This window comes from Protopterus annectens, chromosome 14.part0 (assembly GCF_019279795.1).
Source record: "Protopterus annectens isolate FY-2018-M chromosome 14.part0, PAN1.0, whole genome shotgun sequence".
In the NCBI taxonomy this organism is placed as follows: Eukaryota; Metazoa; Chordata; order Ceratodontiformes; family Protopteridae; genus Protopterus; species Protopterus annectens.
In genome coordinates this window covers 154,647,877-154,658,296 of record NC_056748.1, presented here as the reverse complement: position 1 = coordinate 154,658,296, position 10,420 = coordinate 154,647,877, and the positions used below count along the sequence as shown (strand labels likewise).

The 10,420-nt window shown below is 35.3% G+C and overlaps 1 protein-coding gene across 30 annotated transcripts in view; it reads right to left on the bottom strand.

Annotated features, from left to right (window-relative positions):
- Positions 1–406: 406 nt before the first annotated feature.
- The window catches only part of ABLIM1 (actin binding LIM protein 1), a 2,317,257-nt gene continuing 2,307,243 nt past the window's right edge, over positions 407–10,420 (bottom strand). For all 30 annotated transcript variants that reach the window (XM_044055908.1, XM_044055914.1, XM_044055911.1 and 27 more), the window contains one exon: positions 407–5,912. In XM_044055908.1, coding sequence (XP_043911843.1) covers positions 5,799–5,912 — 114 coding nt within the window. In that variant the 3' untranslated portion in view covers positions 407–5,798. The remainder of the gene's footprint in view (positions 5,913–10,420) is intronic.

The following is a 10,420-nucleotide window of genomic DNA, read 5'->3' as shown; positions in this document are numbered from 1 at the left end:
AGGAGATAAGCATTAAATGTTAACCTGTTAGGAAACATTCACGGCTCTGATTCCAAAAGACTTGATCTCAGTGTAAGTGACCAGGTGTTTTGTAAACTGAACCCTGTAGTAAGCCAGTTTATAAATAGGCCCTATATTGAAGTAAGTCACTTACACTGACAGCATGTACTTTAGAATCAGATGAGACTTACATTGAGAGCAACTCTTTTGGAATCTGGCCCTATGTTTTCTCCGTGGATGGAAACTTGTTTTCTTTTCAGTTCTGTGTGTATCTGAGGAATAAAGACATCGTTAAGTTCAAAAATCATATTAAAATGTGTTTTGAATGGAATTATTAACATGAGAAACCAGCAGAATATAAGCTTTATCCAAAAATATACATACAGTAAGAATCTTGACAGCTGCATTTCAACAGGTATTTCAAACCATGTTATTTTCTGATTTTATTTCATATTCAGTACACAACATATTCTAGTTGTTCTTTACAATGAGGGAAAAGAAATTAAAAGGCAGCATTTGAAAACAAACTTGGTTTGCTTTGTTGACAGATGAATTCTACATTTAATAACATCACAGGGTACAATTTATGGTATTAACATGACTATTCTGAGTAAGTGTGAGAACGTGAAAAAAGATAACTGAACTCCCCCAAAACGTTGGCTTTACAACATTTTCATAGTTGTTACATGATGTTAACTGCCTACTAGCTGCTTAACTCAAATTCCTTTGAGGTACGCTGCTCTCCAGATCATCAAATGTTTAACTGCAGATGAACACAGATCTGTGGGCAGCAAAAAGAGCCGTAAGTGAACATATTAAAGACTCAATGGTTTTAACTGTGATTCACCTCAAATACTAAAGAGCACATCTGCATTGCCATTTGAATACGCTAGTAGTTATGAAAATGCATACCATAACATGATTTAGAAAAAGTTACAGGTTCCCTGAGACTGCCTTGCATTTACATGAGAAAAGGGTAGGATGTCTTCAAGAAATTGTCAAAAATATTTCCAGAAAAGGCTAATACTTAAATATTCTAGTTTCTTCTGGGCCTATTAAACATACTTTTACATATTTATTTAGTCCACATACATAGACACAGTTATCTAGTGACTCAAATTCTGCAATACTACACTGAAAATAGTAAGTTTAACTAAATGCAGTGTTTATCCAGAAGCAAAAAAGAAACAAATCCTAAGTGCAGGAAAAAGACGACAGCGGGGTTGTTTACTGTGAAGCATGGAGAATAACACACAGTAATACTTCAATATACACTACATGACAGGATAAGCAAGGAACTAAACTTTCTGCAAAGCAAGTAACGCAGACATGCAACGGCTTCGTTGTTGAATGTAACAAGTGTGACATACTAGAAGACTCTTGTCTATCCACAACATTTTATCATACAAATCTAAGCGAACATCAAGACTGACTTCAAGCTGTAATGCTGACCGAGATAATGAAACAGAGCATATAAACAGCTGGGCTTTTATTTTAATACCGGTCACGGTTGGAGTTTCAATATCAGCCTCACTGCCACCCCAGTCAAGCTATGACTATAAACACCAAAAGCTAAATAATGCATGATGTTTCATTTACATTTAGATTTAACAAGCTTTAGTCAGATTCTGTAACCTTCAGATAATATTTTATGCTATTATTAAAACAGGAATTGGGTGCCATGCATGTGTGTAAGGTAACATGGTTTTTGATTATACATGGGTTTAGTACATTATACAAAGCTTTTAGCCTATGATAATTTATGTAAAGATACATGCAAATATATATTATATATTATTTGTTGGATGCCCTATTGGACATTTCAGATTTGAAAGTGCAAAGCCCTGAAACTGAGACAAAAAATGAGTACGACTCCCTACAAATAACTGTGAAAGTCACTGATACACAATAAAAACATTACCCTCCCCCCACTACTTATATACACTAACTCTGAGTTTGCTCCATCAGAGCAAAGGAAATTCTCCAATATAACAGCAATTTCAGAACGTAGGCTATATTTTCCCCTAATCGCACTTAAATGTTTGCAGGTTCTGATCACAATTACAGTCCTGAAAGTTAAAATGGAAACCCTCATGATTTGCCTTAGCCTCATCACTTAAAAATAGAAATTTCACTCTGTTATACTATATAAAGATTAATTCCTGACACATTTATAGAACATAAATATCAAACAACAAAGTGGAATTTACAGAACTTCTTACAATATATATAAGAACAATTAGATTTACTTATAGCTGTCCCACTTGCCTTTACATCATTAAATAATGCCACACAGATATAATGAAAGGTATCAGTTCTGGAATATACTGCACTAGTTAAAGAACTACCTAGTGTGGACATCTCTTATCCTTTGTAAATAATACAAGAGTCATCCCAAAATAACTGCACTGAGTGTTGTACCTGTAGGTTTAATTACATATCATGGTTAGGTTACATGTGAAATGCTTGCACCACAAAGCACAACAAACTGGGCATATTCTCCAACAAGATACAATTTCAAACTTTAGCTCACCTCATATCTTCTTTCTGGACATTTTATAACAGCAGCAACTATATAAAACATATGTATATGTGAAAGAGCACATGGTGTACAGATGTTCCAGTATTAAATTTTTCAAAGCATAAAGTGATTTTAAATCCAGCTAGATTTCCTTTTTCACAAAACATGCTTTCACAGTGGCAGTAATATTATGCTGTTTTAGAGTAGCATTGTTAGATTGCTAAATATAAAAATAACATATCATTTAAACATTGTTTCTTTAAATGCGGTCAATGTAATACTTTTTCAGCCTATTGATTGCCATTTGGAAATATCTTAATTTCACAGCAATGAATAGTTATTGGTAGAACATAAGAGAAAAGCATAGCAATGCTATATGACATTACATGGTTTACTTTTTAAAGAAAAATATGATGTTCAGATAGAAACTGGAGGTGAAGGATGCCTCAATGGATAAGGAGTGATAATCTTAAACAATTATTTCCAAGTATGTGTTAGAGGTGAAAGGACAATGCAATTTGTTTAACTGTTAAAATACATCTTATGAAGATCAGTAAGTATCAGACACTGTGGCACTTTGCCTTATCCCACAGAGAGAACGCCACCAGTACAGGAACAGGACAAGGATATCTGCCAAACAGCACTCTACACTGTAGCACAGGATAAGCGAGAATGTTGATGCATTCACTCATCACAGAGCCCAGCACAAGACATCTGTCATCGCTATGGAGGCAAGTTAGTGCAAAAATACTCCAACTTCATAGATGATAGCAGACTGTCAGACAGCTGTGTCTCACCCCAAGTCGGCAGCATGCATTGACCTGAGGGAACAGTATTGCTGATTGGTCAATGGCAGCAGTACACTGATGAATAGGAAAGTAAAGATAACTGATAAAGTAAAAAAAAATATGACTAGGTTAGATTGCAGCAGTCTACAATTTATGAATATTCATGTTCTGCCTGACAAAAATACTCCACGCTTGTAATTACTAGAACTCTCCTATCACTGCAAGTTGAAAAAATAATTCTATACCTACCTACCTATGAATCTATACAGGATGTTACAAACCTTAAACCAATTATTTCCACAAGGACAACAGCACATCTCAGACTTATATAACAGGACCTCTTCACTCAAGGTGGTTTCAGTGAAGGGGCAGCGTAGTGAGCAACTCAGTAAGCTAACAGCAAGGCAGTACACTGAAGTTCTAGAGTAATCTGGTCTTACTGAAGTTCTAGAGTCATCTAGTCTTATGGGTTATACTTTATGTGATAAAATATCATACACCTCTGTCAGGAAACACCCTAGAAAGCAAGTTCTGGAGACAGGTTAATGAAAAGGTATATGGGAATAGCACAATAAATTAAAACAAAGCTATTTTTTTTCCTAAGAAATATTAAAGAGCAAAGCAACTCCCCATAAGGGGAAATATTCAGTGAGGTCACACTGACATCAAGCTGAAAATACTGCTGACAATAACCGTTTACAAACAATGTGTTTGATGAGTCAACTGTTCAAACTAGGTAGGTAAGATATTAATTAGCTTCACTCAGAAAACACAACAAAACTGATGCACTTAACAGATGCATTAATAACTGGAATGAGATACCTGCAATCAAAGCTTTGGTTTTAACAATGAACTCTTGCATCCTTACAGCCACAAGGTTTATTCACACTAAATTTCAAAATGTATTTTCTAACATATCTTATGGTGCATGCTACATAACTTTTCTCCCCTGCTGCTTACAGCAGATAACATGAACGAGACATTTAAACTGATCATTTCAAAACACACAGCTGATGAATGAACAGATGGTAGGAGCACAGCCAAAACTACATATATTTTCTGCACCCCAGTTGGACTATCTCTAAGGAAATAAAAGCAACAAAAATGCCTTCCACATCTTATAGAGCAGATAGTGCCTAGAATATGTGATGATAAACACAACTTTTGCATTAAATTACACTGAAAGAATAAACAGTTATGTATTAAGCACCAATACTGTAAGTCATGTTTGGGCAATATATTGGAGTAATGCATTCAGCACTGTTTTAACAAAGGAAAGGTCTACACATGGATTTTCATCTATTTGACAACATGCGATCAGAAGGCATGTTAAATTTGTCATAAAGGCCAACCGTGTTATTGTGTCTCACTCCGTTTCCTTCCATCGTTTTATTTCTGTAGTGATCAAACTAATAAGAAATTGCCAAGATTGTTCTGTTATGGTAAAGCAGTGCATAAACATCACTCTCACTGCTGGATTTCAAAAAAGGAAGGCAGTACTCGTGCAAATAATTAAGTACTATTGTCTTCTGTCATTTGCAATGGGGCAGTTCTAACTAGCTATGATTAACATGGACATCTTCCAGCTACTCAGAAAATAAGCTTGAATACTAAAGGTGAAAAATATTGCTGAGGACTAGGGAAAAGATGCATAGGTAATGACAAGTCAAGGGGAAGAAGGGGGTTTCCACTCACAAGGTGAATGTTGATGCATGTACAGCGACATAATGGTGAGTACAGGTAGCACTGCTTCAGCAGGTAAAGCATTTGGCCCCTAGTGCAGTACACTAGCCCTGGACATACTCAGCTTATGGAAGAACTACAGGGTAATTTCAGTGGTAAATGTGTTTGGAAATGTATCTGCATTCACATTTTTAATTCTAATTTTTTTTTTTTTTTTTTTTTTTTGCAAAGCAAATAATTCCATCTCTGCGTGTGAAACAAGAAGTGAGAAGGTGTACTAAAGATTAAAGCATTCACTCCAATCCTTTACCATAGCATTACTGGTATATTATTATCATATATGATTCTTGGCCTGTTAGGTTTTGGGATGACCAGACAATTTTTAGTCTGTTGTTGCTTTTTAAAGACATTCCAATCCAAACACTGAATGTAGGCTGACATTCTATACGACTTATTATTTGCAGTGAGTGCATGGAGAAAGAATTAAGTTTTGCCAATACTGCACATATGAGACCTGGATAAAACAATAAAAAGCTTAAACAGAAAATCCAACAGTGACATTTTTTTCATGTAGCCACACACGAAAAGCAATATAATATGCCTATATAACTTTCACTCTGTAGACATGTTTTCCAAGCTCCAGTTTTGACCTAATTAGTTGAGCAAGGGAATATGTTTCCAAGAATTCCCCCTTGTCTTTTCATGGACACAGTTGCTTATCTGTGGTTGTCCATAACAAATATCTGCATATTTCACAAAAAGGCCTAGTAATCGAATCCTTCTTCCAGTGACATTCGTGTACTTTGCTAGAAGAGTTTTGCCCTTTTCTTCAGCTCATTGCGTCTCCATATAGGCAACCTGTCAAACTCTTGGATTGTCATCCCAAAGATATCATGAAAAACCTCAGGTGATAAGTGACGCTGAAAGAAAGAAAAGAAAACAATTTAAAGACAATTAAATGTGCGGTATTATCAGTTAAATGAAAGTATTTAACTTTCTGTACATAATGACAAAGATTAGAAAATGTCGTAGTTGCCAAACAAATTTTGTACTCTCTCTTTCTCTCTTTACTTTTTCAATTTTGCTCTGTTTTCCACACCATGAATGAGACATTTAAACTGATCACCCAAAACATTCTTAGGAATCTGTCTGCCCCTGCAGTTTTTTTTTTAAATAAATTCCACCATCCACTGACAACAGCAACAAACTGACATGGAGTGCCAAATGAACCTGAAGTTCTACAGGTATAACCCGACTCAACATTTACTAGAGGTAAGAATAACTTTTACATTATGCATAAGAAAGGTTTTCCTCTTCTATACATACTCATTTTTCCAGGAGAGCAGTTACTGACTTTTCTTATGTGTTGACCATTTCAGCTGTACTGTCACCTGGTGTAACCTATGTGATGACATCACAGCAGGTACCATGCTCCATGTAGATCAAAATCCATGTTTTTCAACTCACATGCTCACAAAACATACACAGAAGCTGCTACAAAGCCAATGAGTATTTTCTGGAATACTGACTTCATGTCATTAAAAAATTCCTATTTTCATTTAATTTGGGGGCTTTACACCAGTGACCTTTAAGTGCAATTTCCAGTCATTACTATTTTCTGTTATTTTTAAGTGCGTGCATAAGTGCTGAGAATTACTAGTACAAGTGTTTAAATTTAAAGAAGACACAGGTGCAAACTACAATATTTTGTTTTCACATACTTCTGAAACATTGGTGTGCAACAAAGATGCTGAAGAGAAAACTGCTTGCATATTATTAATATATTTTGGCTTCAGGCAGAGACATAAAGTAAAAAAAAAACAGCTGGCATGAATTAAGAAAAAAGAAATGAAAGACACTTTTTTCACACTGTAGCACTTGAAATAGTTAACCCTCCAAGTATTTTGCTTGGCAAAAGCTAGGAATGGTGAAAATAATCTCACAGTATAAAACCCAGTCACAGAGATATCTAAAATACTGTGTAACCCTGCATAACTGTGCTGAGTTTTTACAAGCTTTAGACATTTTCCAGCATAGTATCCCATACAAATAAGATGTAATGTTTTGCCAAAGACAACTGCTCTAAGCAAAGTACCAGTAGCACTCAGAAGTACAGCAATAAATAAATAAATAACTAAAGGATATGAAAAGCTTAGATGCCACAAAGGAGGAATTAGAGCCAGTAAGTGGGGCAACTCATATGGTCACTATCATGAAGTAACAAAAAAATCACATTTGTATCTATGTATAACATAAAACATATAATTGTCTTTTGCTTACAATAATGTTGTCTCATATATGCCAAACACTAAATTCATTTCAGCACTACATGCAAAACAGTGTTTCGGGCCGATAAAGCAAGATGCTGTATATTTAATATACTATCAGAAAAGTACAGGTTCCTTAGACTTCTGCTTGGCACATCTTCAGCAACAGAAGTGTTTCTAAGAGTTACTATATAGACATTCAAGGCTTAGAATGTGTTGTAATCATTAAGGACAATACATAATTGTGCAGTCAGATGCACACATAACATTAAAAGAGACTGATAACACTGCTAAACAAAGTAAGACAGGATAATTTCAAGCTAAAGAACATCAAATGCAAAGAAGTAATGGCAAGTCTGAAATACATGAATCATAGTCTAACATCAGGCAGACTGAAGCATGATGCAGTACATGTGACAGAAGTTGGCCAAATGCAAAAGTGACAAGTCAAGCATGCACTGCAGATATTTTTAGGAAAGATAGAATAAATTGCAAATTTTGTAACTAATGTGTTTGAGATAACTATGCTGGAATGAAGCAATGAGCATGGTTACAATTTGAAACTGCTTAAGAAATTAGTTACACATATTAAAATACTATAATGCAAATAAGATAGTTGTTGCAAAAAGATGCCAGGCAGAAAGGTATATAGATGCAATTTTACAAGAAATCAGACCAGTTGCCTGTAAGTGAAAGGCATTTACAACACAGTTAAGAACTATGCACAAAGAGAAGAGAACATGTTAGATCAGTATGTATGTCAGAAATTCCACTAATATGTCTTGTAACACAGGTACAGCATGTAGAAAAAACAGACAAATGCAGGTTCTATAAAACAACTAGAAACAGTCGCATGTCGTATTGCTGGGTGTGATACACTAATGGCAGAGGGCTTGTATACTGAAAGGCACAATAAGGTAGCTAAATTGTTGCATTGAGGATTGTACAAACATTACAAGTCTGAAGTAGCTGAGAAGAACTGGAAACAGCCAGAAAGCATTATAGAGAAATATGAAGTTTATATCGCAAGGGATTATCCATTACCAACAGTTCAAAAATAGATGCTAGAAAACCAGATATAGTAGTCCATGAAAAGAAGACATAAGTAGCACTGATCACTGAAATTGCTACACTTAGTGATTATAATTTCTTAAGTACGGAGAGATGCAAAGTCATAAAGTATCAGGATTTGCAGACAGAAACAAGGGCAATATAGAATAAGGATACACAAAAGATCCAAATAGTAGTTGGAGTAATGGGTCTCATAATAAAATAATTTCCAGTCTTATTTGGATACTCTACCAATACAAGTAACTCTGCATGAACTGCAAAAGGAGTCAATTCTGGGCACACTATGGGTGCTGCAAAGATCACTTTTGGCTAACATCAAAGACTGAAACAATGCTAATTTGATTAACTTTAATCATACTTTGACTTAGGAATGGGGTCCATTCCCATCATGGTACTAGACACCCAAGAGACTTGGATAAATTATAAGGTAGAAACAGACCTCAAAACCTTACAGGGTATATTCAGAAAGTCATTTTCAAGGCTCGTCTGAGATTGCAGAACATGCTACTTAATTTATAGATGCATGACTTGAAAGAGATATATAAGCAGAGCAAAGAAAAAACATGGCGGTTTAGTAGTATATATTCTCCACAGAAATATGCACAGCTGATAAAAGAAGCAGAATTTATTTGCAAAACAATGCAGTTATAAGTAATAAAAGAAAAGGAAAAATAATTTCAGAAATATACTTACACTGACTAGTAAATGCACTTACTGAAATACATTACAATGAAAGTATGGATTGAACAAAAAAATCTTTGTTAGTGAAAGAAATCAGGCATGACAAAATAATTTGCAATCAGTTGGGAAGAAAATGCTTGAGATCAAACCTCAAAGAGTGTGTGTGTCAGCTACTTGGACAAGGACACTAAGCACTGGCTGGACATAGAGTGTGTTGGAGGTCTTGGCTTGGCCACCCAGCTGAGATCTCAACCCTTGAGCTGTGCCAGTGGGGAGTCTTACTGGGGACCTGGAGAAGGAGGGAGAAACCAGTCCTGGACAGATGGTGGCCTCTGTGTGCCCTTAAGGGAAAGTGCACTAGATGCAGAGAGCTGTATCTGGAAATACTGTGTGTGTATCTGTCATTCTCCCAATGTACGTCCCCCACTGGTGCTAGTGGTGAGGATTGAGGATTCTTGATTACTGGGCCAGTGTTAGAGCATCACATATACTGGTAGCTGTGTCAGTGGGAAGTCTTAACTGGGGATCTGGTGAAAGGGGGAGAAACCAGCCCCGGAGTGACTATGGTCTCTGTGCTGGGGCATCACTTTCTCTCTCTCTCTCTCTATATATATATATATATATATATATATATATATATATATATATATATATATGGGTTACTATTAGATGACCGAAGATGCATTCTTTTGAATGCGTCTTGGTCAAACTTGAAAAAACGAAAAGGCAAAATGACAAAGTGGCATATAAGCAAATTCTTTCCCTGGGAAAGAAATTACTTGGTTACGTCTGCTACTTTGCCGTTTTCATCACTGTAGTGCGATCTCAGAGTTGGTATATTTAGGTAGGGGGGTGTGGGGGGCACAGCCCCGCACTTTATGTTATGTTTTAAGTGTTGTTTTTTTGCTTTTTTTGGAACAGCAATTTGTTTCCCCTTCGAAAATAACTGCTGTTCTAAGCATTCCAAGTTTGTAAGCTTTCGCTTATATGGGGTCGATAAATCATCATTCACTTTTCCTAAGCATTCGATGATTTAATATTGACCATATATATATATATATATATATATATATATATATATATATATATATATATATATATATATATTTAACTACAGTTAAGTAAACCACTTGAAAAGGTTAAAACATTTATCACAGCTGGAGCATATCTACTTCAATTTATCACAGCTGGAGCATATCTACTTCATAATCTTAAGTACAGATTCTATACCACATAATGTAAGTTTGCTTTTCAATAAGAAGTGTGTCCTGACTGATGGATTATGATAAACCTCTTCTGGCATGATATACATTTCAATTTTTAACAGTAAAATATATTAATTAAATACATGCTACATAGATGTTACACCTATTAGACAGAATATACATACATGTATAAATATAATAAAA